This window comes from Cheilinus undulatus, linkage group 19 (genome assembly GCF_018320785.1).
Source record: "Cheilinus undulatus linkage group 19, ASM1832078v1, whole genome shotgun sequence".
Classification (NCBI taxonomy): Eukaryota; Metazoa; Chordata; class Actinopteri; order Labriformes; family Labridae; genus Cheilinus; species Cheilinus undulatus.
Genome location: NC_054883.1, coordinates 28,626,770 through 28,651,423, shown reverse-complemented (window position 1 = coordinate 28,651,423; position 24,654 = coordinate 28,626,770). Strand labels below are relative to the sequence as shown.

Here is a 24,654-nt window from a genome sequence, read left to right as displayed (position 1 = left end):
ATTTTTATTGAATAATATTCATTTATGTTTTTAATTCAAATAGTACTACTACAACTTTTAAAGCTAAACATTGTGATGCCTTTTTTAAGTTAAAGTTTTTGGCTAAATGAGGTAGAGGGCACCTCAAAGATTCACTTCATAGATGACGCATTGCGATTTGTGAGAAGTTTACAGAAATACATGTTGTGAAATTTGGTTTTCTTTTTTTGTCCAATAGGGATTTTCCTATCCGTGCTTGGTGCGCTCTGATTGGCTGAATCTACACTCGTGAGGAAGGATGTTTTCTCTGGCAGTTTTTGGTCTTGGCCTTGAGCTCCTTCCTGACACTTTAGTCTATTGTTTTGTGAACTGTCTAACAGATCTCTGTTCACACAAGAAGACACTCAAGAGACTTCAGAACCAGCAGATATAAGGGAGAGATACTTAAAAATGATAACGTCAATGAGCTGCAATTTATTTTCTTATTGATGTATAAAGTTTATAAAATATTGCTGTATCACACATAAAACATTTTCTCTCATAGATTTATTTTCATAGATTTCTATTAAAGATGATTAAACTTTGATGAAGGCAAAAGGATCTCTATTAGATGACTACATTAATGCAATACCACATGATTTAACCCTTGAGCACCCCTTGGTACATTTTTTGCATTTTAATGAAAAATACTCAATATTTTGGTATTTCTTAATATTAGGGAGGCCAAGTTTTGCAGGGATTTTACTTCTTTAGTAAAGTTTTAAAATTCAAATTTACATTAATAACAGGGCTTTAAGACAATGTGTAGAAGAAAATGTTCCACCTGTCACCCTACACACATTTCCTACACACACCTACACCCAAAAATGCAATTGCACACCCCACCCACGCACACACATTTGTTTGATATATTAGTTTATATTGTTTCATATTTTGTGTTTTTGACAGTAAACTATTGGTTGATGTTCCCCAAATGGCATGAAAGGGTTAAAGTCACTTTGTAAATACATGTTAATTCAATAGTTATGATCAGGACTGACATTGGTTAAAAGATTTAATGTAGTGAAAGTAAAAAAAAAAAAAAAAAATCATAGTTAATATTTTTATAGCACTTTTTAGGACCTGAACACTTTTTTGCAGGAAGGGTGAAACATCAACATTTTCTGAAGGGGTGCACAAGGGTTAAAACATTTAAATACTATGATACAGTGTGTTACTAACAAAAATAGGTTAACAAATCAGCAGAGAAGCACACACCAATCAATATATATATATATATATATATATATATATAGTGCGTTACCCATTACCCCTACTATATATACACCACATAATACACATGATAATTAGTATTAAAAGTTGAACTGCATCATTGTATAATCCCATCTACCTTAAGAAAAAACACGACATTGATGGAAGCAGACCTGATTTTATTTTGTTTTGTTGGACAAAAAACAAAAAGTACAGCTCTTAAAAAAGGTACAGTTAGAGTTTTTATTCATCTTTCCCAAAAAATGAATTATTCTGAGTCAGGAAGGACTTGGGTTTATAGAAAGTCTGATTTTAGTTTTGAGTGTGCCAGGTGTCAGCAGGCTGACAGTCTAAGTTTTTCACTCAGTAAAAGATTTGCTGAAGTTTTCATGTCGCAGTGATAAATTTGTGTTTCTTCCCAGCTTCCTCTGGAGCTGGACAAACACTCTGAAGGCATCGACATCCGCTTATGGGTCCGGGTCATCTCTGCAGCCTCAGAAAAACTGAGAGAGGTAAGGCTCTCGGCTGACACTCAACTGCAGTCCCACTCCATTCAAAAGTTCACTGCCTGCTAATTTTAGCCGTCAGGAAACAGTTGCTTCCTCTTGCCTGAGTTTTTACGCAAACACAGACGGTGGGGGACATCATTTAGTGCGTATGAGGAAGGCTAAATCTAGAACAGGCTTCGTTAGCTTCAAAAACAGATACATCATCATTACAGGAGCATCCCTGTGGAGAAACAAAAACACTGAGACAGCAGGAACGGGTGAACCTGCAGACATGGAAGAGGTTAAACATCAGTGATGGCATAATCTGTATGTGGTGTCAATAATAGCTTAGTGGTGGTTTGTTGAGTAACATGCATAAAGTTTGGTGTCTATTGCAGTTACGTCTTATGTAACAGTCTACTGTAAGATTTGAAGTTGTGCAACTGTACCTGTATAATTTGTGGTCTACCTGTGTGCAATATCAAGCATGTCAGTGTGTGCTGTCATACTGGATTGTTTGTTGTGGATGTTTCCATGGGACATTTGGTGTAGCTGACGTCCTCTTGGCACAATGCTGTTCTCTGTCTCGAGGATAGACTGTCGGACATCCAAACAGAAGACAGGAAGACACACAGTCATTTTCCTTTTGTATCAAAGGAGGAAGACTCCAAGATCTGTTGATTAATTTAAAAAAGGAAAAGGGAAACATTATTTTGATAAAGAAAAGTTACCATGGGAGCAATTTTTAATCTCAAGGAAACTTAGTGTCACTTTCTTGTGACAAACACTAAGATATTATATAATGTTATGACTTTATAGATATTTTAAGGTCTAAAAGACTATTATTAAGCAAATTTATGAGATCAGAAACCCTCCTATTAAAGTTGTTTTTGTCACAGTATGTTTTATGCATGGTTATAACATGACTAGGCAGTTTAATGTCCTTGTCCCTGCATACATGCAAAACAGCAGATTTGATTCATTGACAGAAGAATGTCTACCTCCGCTACGGTAGATGGCAAAATGTCCCTTTATTCCTGCTGAGCATGTTAACAAGCTAGTCAGCAGCCTATTGGTTGTCTGTTGAATGGTGTCAACAATGACAAACTTTACAACTCTGTACATTTCATATCCATCCTTTAGTTTTCATACAAATGACCTGTGGTTTATGGTGATACCTGGAGGCAGACAAAAACACCACTTCTGCTACGCTGCTCAACTTCTGGGTCAAAGTCAGGTGCTGAGATGGGGAACCATCGACAGCAGCTAAACTGTGAAGTAGTTGGATCAAGATTTTCTCAACAAATGAAGAGACTCTATCCTGTAAATCATGACAAAGTCTAATTTCTTAAATATTTTGATTTGTGTTTTCCATAGATCAATAAAAAGTAATGTGAGGAAGATGCATTTACTTTCTTCTTTAGTGATCATCAAGAGCTTGAAATAAAAGATTGTGTTTTTTTTTTTTTGTAACTTAAAACTCAATCAGGGCCTAACATTAAGAGTCAAAACCAAATATTGAATTCTTCTGTTCTGTTATCGTAGAGAAATGTCTGCCCATTTTAGCCTTTGTTTTCAATTTTTTAGTCATATACAGCGCTGTGAAAAAGTATTTGCCCCCTTTCTGATTCCTGATTTTTTTTGCATATTTATCACACTTAAATGTTTCTGATCATCAAAACAATTTTTATATTTCACAAAGACAACCCAAGTAAATAGAAAAAGTAAATGATGATTTTATTTATTAAGGGGGAAAATTCCAAACCTATCTGGCCCTGTGAAAAAGTAATTGCCCCCTCAACCTAATAACTTGTTGTACCACCCTTGGCAGCAATAACTGAAATCAAGCGTTTTTGATAACTGGTGATGACTCTTTCGCATCGCTGTGGAGGAATTTTGGCCCACTCTTCCTCAGGGAATTGTTTTAACTTAGCCATATTGGATGGTTTTCCAGCATGAACTGCCGTTTAAGGTTACACCACAGCATCTCAGTTGGATTTAAGTCCGGACTTTGACTTTGCCATTCCAAAACCTAAATTTTGTTTATTTTGAGCCATTCAGAGGCGGACTTGCTGGTGTGTTTCAGGTTTTTGTCCTGCTGCATAACCCAGGAGCGCTTGAGCTTGAGGTCATGAACTGATGGCCAGACATTTGCCTTCAGGATTTTCTGGTAGACAGCAGAATTCATTATTCCATCAATCACAGCAAGTGGTCCAGGTCCTGAAGCAGCAAAGCAGCCCCAGACCATCACACTGCCACCACCATGTTTGACTGTTGGAATGATGTTCCTTTTATCAGATTCTGTGTTATTGTAACGTGACTCAAACCTTCCAAAAAGTTCAACTTTTGTCTTGTCAGTCCACAGAATATTTCTCCAAAAGTCTTGGGGATCATCAAGATGTTTCTTGGCAAATGTGAGACGAGCCTTTGTGCTCTTTTTTTTTCAGCTGTGGTTTTGGCCTTGGAACTCTCCCATGGATGCCATTTTTGCCCAGTGTCTTTCTTATGGTTGAGTCATGAACACTGACCTTGACTGAGGCCAGTGAGGCCTGCAGGTCTTCGGATGTCGTTCTGGGTTCTCATGTGACCTCCTGGATGAGTCGTCTTTGCTCTCTTGGAGTCATTTTGGTTGGCTCCTCTTGGGAAGTTTAACCAATGCTCCCAGTTTTCTCCGTTTGTGGATAATGGCTCTGACTGCAGTTTGCTGGAGTCCCAAAGCCTTGGAAATGGCTTTTAATAACCTTTTCCAGACGGATAGATTTCAATCACTTTGTTTCTCATTTGTTCTTGAATTTCTTTGGATGCATGATACGTTTTTCTCTCTGAGATCTTGTAGCCTACTTCATTTTGTCTGACAGTTCTATTTAAGTGATTTCTTGATTCAACAAATCTGGCAGTAATCAGGCCTGAGTGCCAGTGAAGTTGAACTCAGCTTCCCAAGAACTGTGGTTAATCACAGGGGGGCAATTACTTTTCACATCGGGCCAGAAATGTATGGATTTTCCCCCTTCATGAATAAAATCAGCATTTAGAAACTGCATTTTCTATTTACTTGGGTTGTCTTTGTGAGATATTAAAATTGGTTTGATGATCCGAAACATTTAATATGCAAAAAAAAAAAAAAACAATCATGAATCAGAAAAGGGGCAAATACTTTTTCACAGCGCTGTACAGGACTTTTATTAACAGAATTCTGCTCACCTCATAACTACAAAAATATCAATTCATATCAACTCTTTAGAATATCTTCAACATCATAGGTCTGTCATATACATCTAAAAGCTGACACTTAAAGCTACAAAAAAAACTTTCATTTTCTGTGGGTCCTGATGAGCCCTCTGGACAGATGCTTCTTGGGTAATCCTATCCTGAACATGCAAATTATTAGAAAAAAAAAAGGAAGAAAGGGAATTCCAGTCTGCTCTCTGTGAATTATTTCAACACCATCCCAATGGCAGTGATGACTGGCACTTAAAGAACCATGGCAGCAGCTCCTGATTGTCTCTTTTATAATTAAAACTGCTGACAGTAGGTTTAAAACCTTGCTTTCTTTTGACATCTCTCCTAAGTTGTACCAAAGGAAAAGCACCAGGGAGCTCCTGAAGGTTGTGACTCCTCTCCTGCAGAACAACTTGTCCTTCAGGCAGGTGATGACCGCTGCCTCCAGCCTTGTCTGTGGTTACTCTGAGGGCGCTTTCTCCAGGGTAACCTCCTTTAACTGGTACGAGGACAACAACTACAAAGCCTTTCTGGGAATCAGCAGTGGGAAGACACAGAACAACTACGAATACGACAACAGCACCAGTGAGTATATACTGGAGATGTCTTGATAATGGTTGTTTCAGTAAAGGTTTGGATGCTATTAAAGGATGCCTTTTGCCAATCCACACATTAAAACTTTTTGTTAATGTGATATTAGGATGAATAAAAACATCTAAGAGGCTCTGCAAGCACAAACACCTCCTAGAGGTAAAGTTTAGAGACTGATTTATCTGAGCTGAGCCTAGAAGACAGCCAGCAGCTCCAACCTGTAACTCAAAGAGGCCACGCCCCCTAAATCTACATCACATTAAACCTTACTATGATAAAAACAGGTAAGCACCATACAAATTCAACTTATACAAATGTCATTAATACAGAATTTTATAAAGGTGTGTTAGAGCCAATCTGAAAAAAATAAAATAAAATTAAAGGAGGTAAAATTTTGACAAAAGTTTTGTGGGTCTTAATGTCTACAGTACAATCTCAAATTCTATTTTTATTTCATAAGAATACTTAATTTTATTAATTATAGTCACAGCTTTTAGTGATAAGAAATTTATTTTATTTCCATTATAATTTATTAATCTATTCATCTTTTTTTTTCAAATTTTACTATGTATTGTAAATTTCTGATTTTATGATTCCAGAAATTCAGGACTTCATTTCTCATAAATAAATGACTTTATATTCTCAAAAATCAAGGTTAGATTTCCCATAGATAAGATTAGACTTTTTTAAAATTTCTTTTGTTACTTTTTGACCAGCCTCATTAATCTGCCCTGAAAGTATTTGCATATTGAAACACAAACACAAAACAAACAAACAAAAGCAAACATTAGTTTGGTGCCAATTTCCAAATCCTGCTATTGTTTATGCACCCAGGCCCCCTGGGTGTAGGGGAGAGTGGGGTAAGATGGGCCTGTGGGTTAGCTGAGCCACCCCTTGTTTCTAGAAAACCATAGACGAAGTTGATCAGTGACCAGACATTTCTGAATAGGTACCCACTTTACTGTCCAGTGAAGAGAAGGAGCACAGTTAGTAAGATATAAGTACATTGTAAGTTTGCCTAGGCCACCAAAATGGCTAGAGCCAGCCCTGTCCCCAAGCCAGCAAAATATGCCTATGTGCTGCATTGACAAGCTGGAAATTCTGTATTTATCCAGCTCTGCAGGAACTGCTGTCAGTTTTATTCTCAGGCAAAAACTGGATCATCTCATCCCAATCTCCCCTATCTAGTAGCAGAGCTTAATTCAGTCTCTGGCAATCTATGGCTGTTTTGCAAAAGTGTTTTCATTTTCTATGTTCTTTTTAAAATGTGATTGTTACCTTCCCCTTTAGCTCCTTTTTGCAATGATCTGATGAGAGGGCTTGAGTCAAACCCTGCCACCAGAATCCTGTGGAACTCTGTGAAGCCCATGCTGATGGGACAGATCCTCTACGCTCCCGACTCACCGGCTGTCAGGCGGATAATACGAAATGTAAGCAAAGCATCGTGCACTTCTTTGATTCAATGTAATTTACTAAGTGTAAATAGAATTTACAGTATAGTTGTGAGATGTTTTGGGAAGACAGTAAAGTACATTTAGACCTGTACATCTTTTGAATGTGTGTTTTTCACCCATTTTTTTTATTTTTTTGCTGGTCCAGTTTATCATAAAGGTGCTCAGTGGAGTTGAGGTCAGGGCCAATCAAGTTCTTCCATACTGAATTCTTCAGTCCATGTCTTAATAGTCTTTGCTTTGTGCACTGGGGTACAGTCATGTTGGAATAGGAAGGGGTCTTCCTTAAACTGCTGTCTCAGAGTTGGAAGCATAGCATTGTCCAAAATGTCTAGCTACACTGAAGCATTAAAAAATGCCCTGCTGGAGATAAGGGGCCTAGCTAAACCCTGAAAAACTGCCCCATACAATTTTCCCTCCTCCAACAAACTTCACAGTTGGCACAATGCTGTCAGGCAGATGCTCCATCATGGAAATGAAGCTCCTACTGCACAGTTTTGACTTTTTGTCCTTACATTGATGCCAGTGGAAGTTTGGAACTCTTTAGCTATGAAATCAGCAGTGAGTTGGTGACTTTTACACTCCATGCACCTTAGCAGTCGTTGGCCTCACTCTTTGATTTTGCATGTCTTCTGCTTCATGGCTGAATTGCTGTTGTTCCTTAACGCTTCCACTTTCCGACAATATCACTTAGAGTTGACTGTGGAATATCCAGCATGGATAAAATTTCACAAACTGTCTTATTGCAAAGGTGGCATCCATCACGGTACCACACTTCTTTCTCAAAGACAAAAAGGTCTATCTCTGTAACTGTTCTGTTTCTTTCCTTCTTGGGAGATTTTTTGATGAAGACATATGAGGCTTAGGTGGTTTTGCAGGATCACTTCCCAAAAAATAGAAATACAGTATCTATAGGGTCAGTAGAATGACAATGAAAAAATGAGCAATTTCAAAAATAAAGCAAAAAAATATTCTTGATTTAGATTTTTGGATGATTTCCATTACTATAAAACATCCATGTCTTTTACTTTCTTGGGAACAAATGTGCCTGCTATAGAGAACAATACATTTCAGCTTAAAAGAGGATCAGCTCTCCTGGTGTCATGTCCAGCTCTTTGTGTGTAGCTGTAGATACGAGTGGGTCAAAGCCCCTCGAGGAGGGGGGCAGCAGTCATGGATGGTTTGGTTGCTATAGAGGAGCACAAGCTGAACTGCTATGGTGACTTCCACAACGTTAACTGGCGCCACGGCTTTCTCAGTCTTATATAAGTTGTAAGAGTCTGTCCTTAAAGATGTGAGCACGCACAAAGACACACCCCCTCGCTGGTTCTGACCTTTAATGCCCTCTTTGTTTTCCTCTTCCTCAGATTGGGATCTTAATTGCTCCGAGAAAGTAATGAACAAGAAGTTAATCTGTTACTTTGGGAGACCAAAAACACGATGGCTTTGTTGTCTTTCTCTTCCCTCTGTCATGCATAACTTTATTTTTTATCAAACGAAGTTAAAATCATGTGCAATTATTCAGGACTTACCTTTATTCTACCATCAAGCATTTTCACAAATTTAGAAACTTACACATTTAGGCAGCAGTAGATCAGCAACTCCCTGTTCTGCAATATAAAATCAACATTTTATTTCAATGTAGTCTGGTGATAGTGCTGCTTATTTTTTTCAGTACCAAATAAGGGAAGAAATATTTGATTTGTGTTGAGTCATCACAGACCGACTTCACCCACGTTTGCTTCCCATAGCTTGTTGTAGCTGCATAGTCTTTTCTCTTTGCCTAGTTTAGTCATTTTTATGAACACTTGTGCACCACAAGCCAACAGAGTAACACCATCCATGAAAAGCACTTAGGTGTTGTAGGAATCTCTGATACACATGAGGGGTGCTGTGATTGGTTGACAGGTGTCACCTGATGTATACATTGATCAGTGCATGATTAGCCACTCATTTTGTCACACGACCTGACGTAGGGTCACTAAGGTGTCTAGTGATTACAGGCTAGTATCATCAAAATTAAGGACAGGGTGTGTCCTACTGGGGACAAACCAATTTAGATCTAAATGCTGGATGTCCTGGCTAATATGGGACAACTGGCAACCTTATCTGGCAGCTTTGCAGAGAGAGAGACTGTTACGATGCCTGTATGTCCATATTTAGTTTTCAAATCTGTCAAGAAGATGAAAGAAGAACAAGCAACCATAGCAACCAATTGCGCTGACTTGTTTGTGCTCCAGGCTGACAATGGAGTTCTTTCTACTGCTATGGTGTTATTTTTTTAGTGACATCAGCACAGACCCTACATCCACTGTGCAGCTCAAAGGATGTAACGAGCCTGTGCTGCACTGATAAATCCTTTTTTTCTAAAGTCCCTGTAAAGTGAAATCCAAAATTTGTGCCTTTAACACACTACATATGTTGGAATATGGTTGCTGTTAACATGTGGAAACACAGATCTATGTGTGACCAAATTTTGAATCAGACGGTTTGAAAGTTATTTACCTCTTTCCTGACTTGGTCTAATTTTGGCTGAGCAAATATAGCAGCTCACAGTGTCACTGACTGCTATGGGGAATTAACCTGCCCTCCCTGATGCTTAAACATTATAAAATCACTGAGCAGTTCATCTAAATACAGTATGTTAGCTGATGTCACTGTCTTCACTGAAAGTTAACATGCTGTGTTTTTGTTCATTGTGAGGTAAATTTCCTAAACCTATCAGCTAAGGTGGCCCACGAGTGTCTTAAAGTATCATAACAGAGAGATGTGTATCAGAAAAAAGTAATTCCTGTCTTCTGTCTCTTTGGTCTGGCACAGAGCGAGGCAGATGCACTCTCGCCAGAGTTCATGGAAACTTGAACCAGATGCAGACGTAGGCGTAGGCCAACTTCAGACTCACTTTTGTGCATACGTAAAATTTATTAATGAGATCTCTGGAATTAAGCGGCCAAGTGTACTCCAGTCCGGTTGGGTCTCTAAATTGCAAGCACCCTTAAAATAGAGCTCAGCGTTGCCCGCACACTCTTTTAGGGGCTCTTGTTCAGTAAGTAAAATTTGCCATTCAAATCCTCCATAGGCATTTTGCAAAATCCTTATTACGGAACTTTAATGCTTGAACCAGGCTAACCAAATTGACGGGGATTCCATTTATTCATTAAGGATAGTTTTTCAAACTTCTAAACAATATATGTAACTTTTTCAACAGTTTTCTTTATTAAAGTGTTTTCATTTTATGTAATATCTTAGTTTTTCTTGTACATTTCTGTGTTTATTGTCGTCATCAGCAGTCCTTGTTTGTGGGTGGTAGACATTTCCATGGTATGATGTAAACAGTCAGTCATCGCTCTGGCCCACTCACCCTCAGCACATTTCTTGAACACTCCTGCTGTGCTCACACATCAGCTCACCCCAACTTAACACTGACAATATTCTAGAGGGTTGGAAAGAAAATGCCTGGGTCTGTTTAATTCACACATGCTGCTTGTCTTTAGAAATAAGGTTAATTTCCAGGAGTTTTTTGAGTGTGTAAATGGGCTTTAAGACACAAAATACACCACATCCTAAGCCCTAAACTGACCCCTGCAGGAATTAACCTTAAAGGACCCCCCACCCCCCCCATCTGCTTTTTTAAACTGCCCCAGGGAATGAGGAAGCACTCACTTGTGGGAACCTGACTGAGATTCACTGGGCAGCCTGAATGCATTCGGCCAGTTGTCACCAACGGCCCCCATTGTCACCCCTGCTCCATTGTCCCCATTGTCACCCAAAATCAGACACACACAAGAGGAAGGCGTTTAATTGGGTGTACTCTTGAGGGCTTTCATCCCCCACTGCACATGACTGAATGCTGAAATAGCCGGCCTTTGGTATCTGCCACACAAAGCACTGTACCCACACACATACATAGACTTTTTAACGATAAGCGTGCAGTAAATATTTGACGATTTGGCACAGGCAGCGTTTGTTGCACAGTTTGGTTATCAGAACGAGCCCGCGGGAATTCTTTGTGTGAGAATGTGTGTGTTGTCTTTGCTGGGTCTGTTTTCACAGAGAGTTTGATGTGGGAATGGTATGTAGCAGGAGATTAGCGGATCAGTGACAGTGTGTGAATCTGACTGTCTGAATGTTGTGTACACATGTGCACGTGTTTACAGGCAGGAATTTTCCCAACCGTGCTAATTTCTTCTGCAAACATTTGTTTTGCATGGATCCTAATTTTCCTGGTCTTGTGTGCTAAGATATGTGTGTTTAGGAGAATAGATGTGTTTGCATGTTTATTTTTTATAATATAAAACACATTTCCATCTGTCCTGCAGGCAAACACAACATTTGAAGAGCTGGAGCGACTCAGGACAATGGGGAAGGCCTGGGAGGAAGTGGCCCCACAGATTTGGTCTTTTTTCCAAGATGGCATCCAGGTCAAGATGATACGGGTAGGACAATAAGATGAAGTGATTTTTTTTTTGTTTCAACATGGAGTTATATGTTTAAAGAAATCTCTGAGATTACCAAAAACAAGCTGCATTCAATATCAGTCAAGTTTTATTGCACTGAACAGGACCCAGATCTACTTTTACGTAATTATTTATCTGGTCCACCAGTTTAAAAGTCCTCCATATAAATGAGATGATTAACGATGTCATTTTTTTCAGTTAATTTTTCATTCATTATTTTCATATGAATTTTTAACCGTATCTTTTCTAAAATATGCCACATTTTTCTTTTCCATCAGACCTTTCATTCCAGCAGTCTGTCTTTACTTTTTTTCTGTGCTTATTGTGTAAACAATCTAATCTCTGCTATTCCAGTATTTTCTGTTATGTCACTTTTTCAAGTTATTTCCCCCCTCCTCTTACAGATGAGTTTTTGTGTATTTTTAACCTGGGCCCATAATTTTGAGTCTAAATGACCGAAAGTTTGGCAAAGCTTTGAAATTGCAGAAAATGAATGGCTTAGATGTCTTTCATGAAACGGTCAATTTAGCCAAATCCTTGGGGGCAACAGGCCACATCAAAGCCCATCCACCATAGACCAGACATTAGAATTTCTGTCCCGCCCCAGCCTAGACAGCAAAGGGGACATATACTGGTTCTCTGTGTTAATTTTGGCAGCTCTTTTTAATTTTAGCATTAATTTTAGTCTTTAAATGAAATGCATTTTAGTTTAAGTTATATTTGAGTCATTTCTACCCTTTTTAGTTTTAGTCTAGTTTTAATCGACAAAAACTCAAAAACATTTTAGTCTAGTTTTAGTCCAAGCACTTATTTTCTTGCCTATAATCTGTGACCAAATCATGGTAGTGTGTTCTATGCACCCTGCCAAACCTAGGGTCCCTGCCCTCTACTGCTGAGAGATAGAATAGCTACAGCTGCATTGTTTTTTGACAGATTTACCCACATCGGAGAAATAACACAAATGTTGAATGTCAGATGAAAACTACATTACAATTTAGTCTAGTTTTAGTCATCTTGACCAAAACTTAGTTTTTGTCAGTTTTAGTCATCACAGATCTATTTTTGTTAGTCTTAGTCTAGTTTTTGTCATGGAAAAAAAGGCTGTCGACGAACATTTTTAGTCACAGTTTTAGTCACCGAAATTAACACTGTTCTCAGTGCTGGATTTGTCCACAGATTCCCTGCAGCATTGAGTGAATGGGTCCTCTCCAGCTGTGATTTATCGATGATGCCACGGCATGTGTGTTGGATCAGAAGCATTAATGCTAGCGTGCTGGCTAACAGTTACTTTATTTTATTATTTTTATTTTTTTTAGCTGAAAGTGTGTCAGGCTATTATTGGGCCTTATGTTGGAATCGTTCATTCGAGCTATTTTTTAACCCCTTTTCACCACTTTTTCTTACCCATTTTTGCCACTTCAATCCATTTTGCACTTTTATTCCACTTTTTGCCACTTTTATGTTTTTTAGTTTTTGGCAATATTTTACATACTTTGCCACAATTTGCCACTCATGATACATTTTTTGCCACTTTTGCCCAATTTTTGCAGCTTTTTGGAAGTTTTTGGCTACATTTTACTCATTTTTGCCAATCGTGGCCTTTTTATGCTATTTCCTTTTGCCACTTTACCTTTCCACATTTTTGCTTCTTCTTCTTTTTTTTTTTTTACTTTTTCCACTTTTTTGGCATTTTAACCTATTTTTGGTCTCTTTTCACAATTATCCAGCTCTTTTAAAGTTTGTCTAAGTCAAACAGCCCAGTGGATGAGACAAAAGATGCTTGCATGTTGTGACTTTAAACTTTTTTTTTGCTGTTCCTTCACTCTTACATGCAGGTTTTTATCTAAACAAGGAGCAAAGTGTTCTTAGCTTAACACAGAAACAACTGCCAACTAATTTGTGATATAGTGATTTGGTGTGTTACAGTGCATAGAGGTCATGGTTTGGTTTTTAACTCAGTTTTTGAGTCATGGTTCAGTACAGGTTCAGTTCATCGGTCAAAAATGAAAAATTCTCGCACTTATAGACCTAAGTTTTTGGTTTCCTTCATTTATTACTTTTAAGCTGACAGCGTGGCTTACAGATTGAGACTTCTACTGTGAGAACCTGTGATAGTTGGTACAACCTGTGGTGTATTAAACATGAGAAAAGAGAAAGAAAACATTTTAAAAATGAAAAGAAAGAAATAAGGAAAACAGAAATTCATAGTTTTAATATCTTCTGAGAATGATCAAATTAATATAGCATGAAGATGGAAATAAAATGTGTATTTTAGCCATTTTAAGGCATAATTTTTCTGCTTTATGTAGTGTGCCTTGGCATGTCACATATTTGATAGTAAACAGCATATTAAAGGTTATATGCTGATAGGTAGAGAACATCTGTTCTCTACTTCTGCATATCTGTGTACGGCCTTTTGTAATGTATTAGTGTTGCTAATATCCCCAACCTCTGATTTTACATCCAGACGCTTTTTAAAAACATTGAGGAGAAGTTGGTGAGAGGAAGAAAGGCTCTGTTATGCTTTCCACATGGACAGCTGCACAGACACAAAATGATTATATTTTCCCAAACACTAGGGGGCAGTGTCTTCAAAAGTCACGTCTGTAGCATGTTTTGACGTCCGGCGTGTCTGCGTCTGTAAAAATTTTGGATGTTCACTGCCGGGTGAAAATTTGCCACATGGGACCCATGTGAAGGGGCGTGTCTAAAGATTTTACAAAGAGAGACAGTCATGACTCCTCTGATGCATAAATTATTTAGCATTTATTTGACATGGTTACACGGTAAGATGGATGCTGTGACATTTAATCATGCACAGGTCCCAGATATACTGCTGTAGGTGTTTATAGCAAAGTGCTATTCTGTTAATGTCTAAAATAAAATTCCTGATTCGATATAACTAAGTAAAAAAACAGTTAACTGATTGTTGAGATTGAACCAGTAACCCCAGTTTTTCTGGGATGTCCCCTTACCTTTTTTACGGAGTCTGGTAGCTCCAAAAAGAGGTGGTGCTACCTCTATTTTTGGTGAAAAATACTAAAAATCTCCAGCAGAATATTACCTTAGAGATTTTTTTCTGAAAGGCTTTTGCATCTTCATTAAACAGGAGCAGTTCCAGTTTTTTTCCACCTTATTTTAGTCGTTAAAATATATAAATTAATAATGATTACCTTTAACTTAAATTCTACCCCTGTTTGTATGTAAGAAAACCACTGAATACGTATGCTGAAGCTTTAAGTTACTTGATTTTCAATGAAGACATAATTTTGTCTTGGATTGTTTTACAATTGAAGCAGCAGAAAAGTATTCCTTAGAAACTTTCTTAATGTAAAAACATATCAATTATTTTTTTTCTCCTGCATTTGTTGGTTTCAGGACACCATCCGTAATCCCTCAGTAATGGATTTTATTGACCGGACTCTAGATGAAGCTCCTTTCTCCTCCAAACACATCCTCAACTTCCTGCACAATGGCCCACCAGGGGAGCGCCCTCCTGATGTTCCTGATTTTGACTGGAGAAACATTTTCAACCTCACTGACCGAGTCATAAGGATGCTCAACCAATACGGAGATGTGAGTGGGACTTTATCCTTTTAGAACTTCTTTACCTTGAAATCATTCACCTCTCAGGTACCACTGACCAGAATTTGAAAGATGGGGCTCAAAGTGTGGAATTAACCTGACTAGTAAAAGGCCAGTCCAATAACCCAGATGAAAATTAGGTGTCAGAATGTTTTTGCCAACTTTTCTCCCTTTTGACGGAAAGAATGTGGACTAAACTCACTTCACTTGTGAGGTCAAGTGCTAGGAAAGACCTTTTCATGATATAATCCATTTATCACAGGTCTGTCACTTGTTGATTTCAGGTTGCCAAAAGAATCCGTATGTGAGCATTTAGATAGGCTCTCTTCGGTCTCTGTAATTTGTCCCCCCCTCCAGAGACACACAGATCGACCCAGGTGGGCGAGAGCCAGAGCAACAAACAAGCTGTCGAGCCTCTTTTGTCTCCCTTTGATGGAGTGGAGGGTAAAAGAGAAACCCCAAAACATCACAAACCTTCTCCTGTGAGGGCCATGCACATTTAGAAGAGGGATGCATTGGAGACAAAGTTAAACTCAGGACTTTCCCGTCGGAGGCTAATCGGGATGAGAGGCCTGTCGCTCTGGGGGGTGACATGGGGGGCGCGGCTGTGTGGATGGTTGGTGCTTTTTGTTTTTGTCCAAGTTGAAGCTTACAGCACTTGAGTGTGACAGAGAGAGTGGGAACGACTGAGGCCGATTAGATACAGCTGTCACTCCATCCTCCGTCTTTTATACAGCGGGGACAATGACCGTGGGCTTGATGGTTGGTTGGCTGCACGTTGGTGGCATGCATGAGTATCTCTGCTCACAGAGGGGCTGCAGGGTCTGGAGGTGAATTCTTAGGTAAATGAAGGGAGGAGCTTTGAGATTTACATAATTTGTTGGGCATGCTTTGTGTACATTGTGTCTGTGTATGCATATTTGCATGCATTTTGGATGCAAACACTGCATGTATGTGTGTTTTGGGTTTGTTAAGATGTCTGGGCTAGACATCTTGGAGGATAAGTTGTTGTTTTGGGTTGTTTCCTTTTGGATCATAGCCCTACTTATTTGCATGAGTCTACAGTGAATGGCTATGTCAGACACGCTTTGCAGGGAAGAGACATCACAGTGAAACGAGCCAACATTGGCAGCTTTAGGACATTCCTTTATTTATTTATTTTTTTTTAGGATGGCAAGAATGCTTTTATTCTGACTGAAAGATCTCAAAAACTGTGAAAAGGATGGTAGAGACAAATTGTAGATTCCAGGTCCCTTGAAGATGAATTTATGATGACTTTGGTGATCCTTTGACTTTTCTTTGGCATCATCAGCACAAAAAATAATGCTCTTATCCAGGAAAATATTTCAGTGCCAATGTATGCCTGAATTCCTCAGTGCCCCTGGGAGATTTACCTTGAGCCAAGAGCATGATAAACATAAGACACCAACAACTTTGCCAGGCAAATCCTGATGAAATATGAGCCAAAACAAGACAAAAAGACAAATCCAGTCCATTTCATGTTTGTTTGCTTTGCAGATAGAATCAACTATGGTAGAAACCTTGGTGTTACGCAGTCCTGGCAGAGTATTCCTCATCACAAAGATGGATGTGTATGCATATTCTGCTCATTAGCAGTGCAGTTCTCCTCAGTGTATGAGGACTTTATTTTTAGTGATATTTGTTGACTGTTTATTGACTTTCATTTGACTTTGTGCCCTATTCCTAACCTGAAACAATAGATGGACTGTTTCACATATCCATGCCATGGGATATACACATCAATATGGGAAACAGTCGCTCCAGGACCCAAGAAAGAAGAAAAAGAAAGATACTGTCATCAAAAATGCATGCTTTTCTTATCAAAAAGCCTTTGTATAATTTATTTAATAACTGCTTTATCATGGTGTTAGTCAATATTTGCAAATCTAATTTTGACAGCCTCAGAGCAGACAAAGCCTTGCCTTTGCTATTTACGATTCAGGGTCTGGGAGGATTCGATTAGGAGCAGTGAAATCATCATGTTGACTCCACACATGTGCAGATTATTTAGACAAATAATTGTTTGCGACAGGCACCATTTAGGATATGCCAATCCTCGGGGAAAGCAAATCTTGCCTCAAATCAGGCTTAAAATCCCGTAGTGTGTGGCCGGCTTAAGCTACATAGGTAACATAGCAACATAACTAACCTAGCTAGTCTAACTAGCTTAGTGTGTGATATTGAAATGTGGTTATTACCTCTGCCAAGGAGGTTATGTGATTGGGTGGGTTTGTTTTTTTGTTTTTTTGTTTGTTCGTTTGTTTGTTTGTTAGCAACATAACTCAAAAAGTCATGGACGGATTTTCATGAAATTTTCAGGAAATGTCAGCAATGGCATAAGGAAGAACTGATTAGATTTTGGGACTAATCCGGATCACCGTCTGGATCCAGGAATTTTTTAAAGGATTCTGTACTATGTGGAGATAGGGCTAATGGCGGAGGTCTGTGCTGTTACCACTTTAAACCAGGAGATGGCGGACATGAGTAACTTATTCAAAGTTTTTGAGTTTATAGAGTTTGAAAGATGCACAACCGGTCGAGGAGACGAGTCAGAGTGTAACAGAGAGAAAGACAACGAATTATGGCGAGAATACTCACAATGCTGGGAGGAATAGAGGAATATTCACCCTCTGCCATGACTTCTACACGTAGTGAAGCCAATACTTTGCCTCACTGTCTCCACCCCTCTGGGGAGGGAATAATCGGCGAATTAGTTTTGGGAGTGATCTGGATCACCGTCTGGATCCAAGAATGTTTTTAAAGGATTCTTCACTATTGGGAGATAGGGCTAATGGCAGAGATCTGCGCTCTCCGAGAGCTTTTCTAGTTTCATGAGTGCAACTGAAAAACTCCTTAAGTTTAGACCCTCAATTACACTCCTTGCTGGCGTCTCACAATAGTGTCTGCCAAAGGAGGCATTTCAGATCTGCAGTCTGCAGCCAAACCACCCTCTATAATCAACTTATTGAGTGAACATTATGTAGACTCAGCATTTCCAGTTTCATGGCCCCCAATGTAGGGCTTTTTAACATTTAGAAACTAATAAGTTATGCCACTGAGACTCCCTCCATGTTTTATATTTTACATGACTTGGATGATGCAAAACATTACACCTAGCCTTTTCTGCTGATAACCTTGTGTTTGCTAAGCCCAGAGTCTTCTCTACGTCCTTATGGTTGCTTCTGATTCTGGAGATAAAATAAGATGAAAAACCCATTTCATACCTGAGACTTCTGAGCAATAGCTCTTAGAACCAGATAGAGTCAGAATCTCCTCTTATACCTAGGTTCAGCTTATTCTAACCCTGTCCATTAATGAATTTCTCTCTCATTGGTTCTTCTTCAGTGTGTAAACCTGGATAAGTTTGTGGCTCTGCCTGACGAGGATACAGTCACTTTTCGGGCCTTGGATTTGCTGAAAGACTCAAAGTTCTGGGCAGGACTTGTTTTTGTGAATATGTACCCCTGGACCACCAACGTCCCACCTCATGTGAAGTTCAAGATCAGGATGGACATTGATGCTGTGGAGCGGACCAACAAGGTTAAAGACAGGTCAGGGATAACAGTCAAGTTTAAAATATTACATTCAGAGCAAAGATTGTAATTGTTGACACTAAATCGGCATATTAATCTCTCAGGTACTGGGACCCTGGCCCCCGAGCTGACCCCATGGATGACTTGCGTTATGTTTGGGGAGGTTTTGCGTACCTGCAGGACATCATCGAGCATGGCATCATAAAAACCCACACCGGGAAGGAGTGGCCTTTGGGAGTTTACCTGCAGCAGATGCCCTACCCGTGTTATGTGGATGATCTGTGAGTAGAAAACATGAAAACAGAGCAACTACAAATAAAGATCAGCTGTAATGAGAAACAGAACACAGTAATGACAGCATTTTAAAGCACTGGATTTTAAAGATAGTCATTATTTTGCTTTATGAATTGCCTTTTGAGTGAGGGAGATAGATTGTCAGAAACTCCCTCAAACTTCGGTAACTTTAACCCTCTTCTCCATCTTATTTCTCCATTCAGCTTCATGCTAACATTGAACCGCTGTTTCCCCATCTTCATGGTGCTGGCCTGGGTCTACTCTGTGTCCATGATAGTGAAGAGTATAGTCCTGGAGAAGGAGCTCCGCCTAAAGGAGACCATGAAGGCCATCGGGGTTACAAATGGGGTCATCTGGTCCACCTGGTTCATTGACAGCTTCCTAATGATGGGCACCAGCACCGCTCTCCTCACTGCCATCATCATGGTGAGGAAGGATTTACTAAAGACCCCTATTTTCCTAAGCCATTTTCACTTCTGCTGTTTGAAGCCATTCACCCGATTATACCCTTAAATTTCAGATTTTACATGCCAGCTGCTTTTAGATGAAAATTACATAACTATGAGACAACAAGCCCAGGGCAAAGTCTTTAAAAAATATATTTATGATGTCTCTGATCATGTCCACTTGTGTAAATGTGAAGATATTAGTCTGATTGTTGATCATTAACATCTCTCTCTCCTTGAATAATGAATTGATAATAAGCTCCTCTTACTGCGTGCTGATAAATCATTAATGAGTGAACTGTGTGAACACAGTGACATCATGGGAATTATGGGGAATGAGCTCGTCAATCATTAACTGTTAAAGCTTGTAAAAAAACCACAAGTCATCACATGTGGCTGATGCTCAGCTGGTATGTTATACTAAAAAGGACTGTGGAGACCCCTAGTGGAAAAAAGGTTGACCAAACGTTTTACTCCAAGATATGTCATAATACTTTTAATTTCCATGCACTAATATGGCATTTATTTGCCCTAATACCATATGAAATATTGACTTAAACTACTTTGTTTGATTCCTTATCAGGAAATTGGTTATGTTACAAACATTTGGTGTATAGAGTACAACATAATGAAAGAATTTGAGGAAGTTATTTCAGAAAAAAAGGGTTTAGAATGGATTTTTAAAACACATACTTAAAACCTTAAATATTACATAGATTTGATTGCACATTGTACTTTGGTTTAAAACAACAGAATTTAATAAAAAAGAGAGAAGTTATTTTAAATATTACTGGCATCAGACCGTAACCTCTTTCAGTGCCTAGAAAAAGTACACGTGCCCTTGGATCTTTTACCCTGCTGCGCTTTGGCCATCAGACAAGATGCTATGTTTGGCAAACACCAAACAATACAAATCAGCGCAAACACACCATCCCCACTGTGAAGCAAAGTGGTGGCAGCATCATGCTGTGGGTATGCCTCTCAGCAGCCAGCCTTGGAAGTCTTATAAACGCAGAGGGTAAAGTGGATTCAGCAAAATACAGGAAAATCCTAGAGGACAATGTTATTCAGTCTGCAGGTGCACCACGGCTTGGGAGAAGATTTATATCCCAGCAGGACAATGACCCGAAGCATAAAACAAGGTGAATGATCTGGAGTGGCTGAGTCAACGCCCTGACCTCAGTCCAAGAGGATTTGAGACTTGACTTGAAATGGGCTGTTGAAGCCCAATTTCTGTGCAACCTGACAGAGCTTGAGCAGATTTGCAAAGAAGAATGGAGTAAAATTGCTGTGTCCAGATGTTTGAGTGTGATTGAGACCTATCCACACAGACTAAGTGCTGTGATTACAGAAAAAGGTGCATCTACTACATAATGACTTGAAAGGCATTAATATTTTTTTTTGTAGATTTTTTGGTTAAAAAGCCAAATTATATTGACCATGATTGATTTATAAAATCAATAAAAGGGCAGAACAACCAAGGAGGTGAATACTTTTATTAGGCCCTGTACCCCCAAGGAAATAAATTGACTTTTTGTTTGAGCTTGTTAGATAAAAGTGAAATGATTACTTTAAAGTATATAAATAAAGACATTTTCTTTTTGCTGCATTAGTCAGTATATTATTCTCCAGCTGAATCACCCTTTATGTTTCTCTCTGTCCTGCAGGGGGGTCGAGTCCTGAACTACAGCAACCCCTTCATCCTCTTCCTCTTTTTGCTCACCTTCACTACAGCGACCATCATGCAATGCTTCCTTCTCAGCGTCTTCTTCAACCAGGCCAACCTGGCGGCCGCCTGCTGTGGCATCATTTACTTCACTCTCTATCTGCCACACATCCTCTGCTTCGCCTGGCAGGAGCACATCACAAAGGACATGAAGATCCTGGTGGTGGGTGTCACATGTCTAACTAACTCCGTATGCATTTGCTCTGCATTTAAGATAAGCAATCCAAAAGACTATGAACCTGCTCATATGACATAAAAATGTTGATGTTTTAGACTGACTTCAGCCCAGTTCATAGGTTGCATGCCTCATGTAGAGAGGCTATACGTCTTTGCTGTAAGACTCTGAGTGACATAGCTTTCAGCAAAGAAACTGCTGATGTAAAGCGCATTAACTAAAGTAGTAATAAAGGAATATGTGTTTGGATTGATAATAAAAACAATAACAGTATATTTTCATTTCCTACTCCTTCAGAGTCTCCTTTCCCAGGTGGCTTTTGGTTTTGGGACAGAATACCTGTCCAGGTACGAGGAGCAGGGTCTGGGTCTGCAGTGGGACAACATTGAGACAAGTCCACTTGAAGGGGATGAGTTCTCTTTTCTCACCTCTATCTGCATGATGGGCCTGGACACGGTGCTGTATGCCGTGCTCGCCTGGTACCTGGACAATGTCTTCCCTGGTCAGTGAAAGAGAAATAAAAGATTAAATCACAGTGTTTGCAGTGAAGACAAATAATTCTTTGATTTTTTGACATTTTCATTGGACTTTACCTGATTACATTTACTTTTTTAAATTCTAGGGCAGTATGGAATCGGTCGACCATTTTATTTTCCTTTCCTACCCTGTTATTGGCTCAACACTGTGACTCCAGTTTCAGGTAAGACAACAAAAGTAAAAATGTTGTCTTGTGTGCAAGAGTTTTTACCTTTTGAGCAGTGTTAATGACTCTACTTGCCATCGGTTTTCATTCATTGCAATTCCTTGTGATCTCTCTGGAGCTTCACACTGGGATTGGTGTGTTATATGAGACAAGAGCGCCCTCTGCTGGGACTCATTTAGACTTGTGTTATGCTTTGTTTTAGCCCCACTCAAATACATAGAAAGAAGTTATTTCTTCTTCTGTCCTTATGTGATAGTGCTGATTCACTGTAGTGTAATTTTGGCATTTGTGTAGCTCATTAACCCACAGATTAACTAGTTATTTCTTTGTGTTTCAACAATTTTTAGAGCTTTTAGAAACCTGCGTAGTGTTCATTAGACCATATTTTCTTAAATGATAAATATTATCTCCCTATGGGAACTCAGAAGTCCACAAAACGTCTGGTATTAAAACTGAAGTGTATAATTTTCTCTGAAACAAAGATTATTTCTCAGTCCCAAGACAATTTCTAACACATTCCTTTTGTTTCTTTTTGAATGTGTCAATAACTCTTAGACAAAAAGGCTTTTCTTAACCTGGCAAACAAAGTGCAACGACAGCAGCCGAAGGAGGAGAAAGAGGAGAAAAATCAAGAGAAAGACAGGGAAGAAATCCATAGCGAAGACCAAGAAGAGGAGCAGAGACAAGATGAGGAGAACAACCAGGAGAAACCGAGGACTCCGGAGAAAGACCAGGAGAAAAGTGAAGATAATGACAAAGAGCAGGAGAGACCAAACGGCCTGGAGAAAGAGCAGGAGAAAAATCAAGATCCAGAGAAAGAGCAGGAGAGACGGAGGATTTTGGAGAAGATGGCGTCATGTGAACATCAAGATCAGCGGGAGAGGATGGAAAAGGAGAAGCAGGACCATGAGCATGAAGACAAAGAAGGTATCTCAGTCTCTCTCTTTGTGAAATGATAAGTGTGCCCTTGCCCTGAAGTTTCAATGGGACACAGCTTTGATTTTGTTTGTTCAATTGCTAACTGTCATAAAAACACACACTGAGGTTGCAACTTCTACATCAATTATGATTCAGATGAACCATTCATCATATACATTTTGACATAGCTAATTATTTATTTTGAAGTTATTTTTATCCAAGCAAACTCTCAGTCTCTTTGTTTGCTCTCACTTTCTCCCTCTGCCACATTTATCGTGTGTGAACTAAAAGTCCTTGTTATGTGTTTACTCATTGACACATGTGAACACACTGAGAGCTTTAGTTTCACTCTGAGTTAATAAGTGATAGAAATCTTTTTCTTCACGCCTTGAAATTCCAATCCCCTGATCTCACATCTGTAACCTTTTTAGACAGGAGAGGAATAAAATATGACTTTTGTCACCTTTAGAGAAAGAGATGTTAGGTGTTGATAAAGTCTGAATCAGAACTGATTTACTTTTTACCCATCGTCAGTCCAACCTGCCAAAGGGGAAATCAGGAGAGGGAGCTTTTGCCTATTTATTCTGAATAATAACTGAATAAATTCTGGTCAGATGTCTTTAAGTGTTTCTCTGAAGTGTTCAACTGCAACTTCACAGCAACTTCACTCATAGCCATTCTGTAAACAAAATGTGTCTGCATAAGACTATGCATGGTTGTAGCAAAGAAAGAAATATCTCAACTCTCTGCAAAGCTGAGAAGGTAAGCTTTTCTTCAAACCTGGTTACAAGAAATGACCAATCTGCTATATATAGAAAAAGTGAGACACAGCATCGCTCTCACCTCTGCTACTTTTGACAACATATGGCAACCATTCTTATCTTAATCACCAAAAACAACCTAAAACTTCAACTTATTTGTATTAATATTCTGTGCAGATTGTCTGTTTGCTGTTGCTTTATTTTACTGTTTTACTTTCAATGATTTATGTGCCCTTTTTTTCTCCTTTTTACTGTCTCTGTTAACCCTTTGAAAGTGGGTAGTAAAATTGAAAATGATTAGATAAATATATTTATTAAAAAGAGAAGTTTAACTACACTGGAAGGCCGAACATTAGAAGGACGTTTAAAACACTGGGTTGTGTTCTTAAAAATCACAAAATATCTGTTTCAACCTTCTTTTTCTGAATTGATTGAACGTAATTTTAGTTTTAAGTAAACCAGCCTCAATAATCTAAATTGTTTTTTTAATTGTACTGAATTATTTGACGATTGGCTTTTAATCTGAAGTGTTTTGCCAGAATGCCTTTGGGCACTAAGCCCTTTTGCAGCATGAGAGAAGTTATTGACTCACTTAGACAAGTCCTGACTGTGGGGACCAACTTCAACATAATTAGTAATAAGTACTGAACAAAAATGAAGTTCATTCATATATGTTATACAATAAAGCCGTTTACAAACTGTAAACTGCCTTTTTGAAAGCAGAAATACTTTCTTTCTTCCTTTATTTATTTTTTGATCATGTGGATGAGCGCATTGACTAAACCAGTGTTACTCAATCTGTGGCTCTAGATCCACATGTGGCTCTTTTGTGGTGAATTGTGGCTCTTTTATGTCTTAATTGGAAATATTATTTCCCCAGAAAACCTTAAAAAGGGAAACTTACACCTCAGAAATGATCCATTGCAAGTCACAATAATCAGTTTTTTTCTCACTCTTGCACAGTTGGCTTAAATTGTCAACCTTTATTTTTTGTTTATATTTTTCCATTGCCCTTATTTGCAATTTTTCCCCCTTATTTGCCACTTTTAATCTATT

At 38.8% G+C, this 24,654-nt stretch overlaps 1 protein-coding gene across 1 annotated transcript in view; it reads left to right on the top strand.

The window, feature by feature from the left end:
* Positions 1-24,654, top strand: part of abca4a (ATP-binding cassette, sub-family A (ABC1), member 4a) — a 58,220-nt gene that overhangs the window by 15,967 nt on the left and 17,599 nt on the right. The window contains exons 7-18 of the mRNA XM_041814731.1: positions 1,653-1,742; positions 5,288-5,522; positions 6,819-6,958; positions 11,299-11,415; positions 14,815-15,012; positions 18,388-18,593; positions 18,680-18,856; positions 19,073-19,295; positions 20,983-21,204; positions 21,514-21,718; positions 21,839-21,916; positions 22,475-22,846. Coding sequence (XP_041670665.1) covers positions 1,653-1,742; positions 5,288-5,522; positions 6,819-6,958; positions 11,299-11,415; positions 14,815-15,012; positions 18,388-18,593; positions 18,680-18,856; positions 19,073-19,295; positions 20,983-21,204; positions 21,514-21,718; positions 21,839-21,916; positions 22,475-22,846 — 2,263 coding nt within the window. The remainder of the gene's footprint in view (positions 1-1,652; positions 1,743-5,287; positions 5,523-6,818; positions 6,959-11,298; positions 11,416-14,814; positions 15,013-18,387; positions 18,594-18,679; positions 18,857-19,072; positions 19,296-20,982; positions 21,205-21,513; positions 21,719-21,838; positions 21,917-22,474; positions 22,847-24,654) is intronic.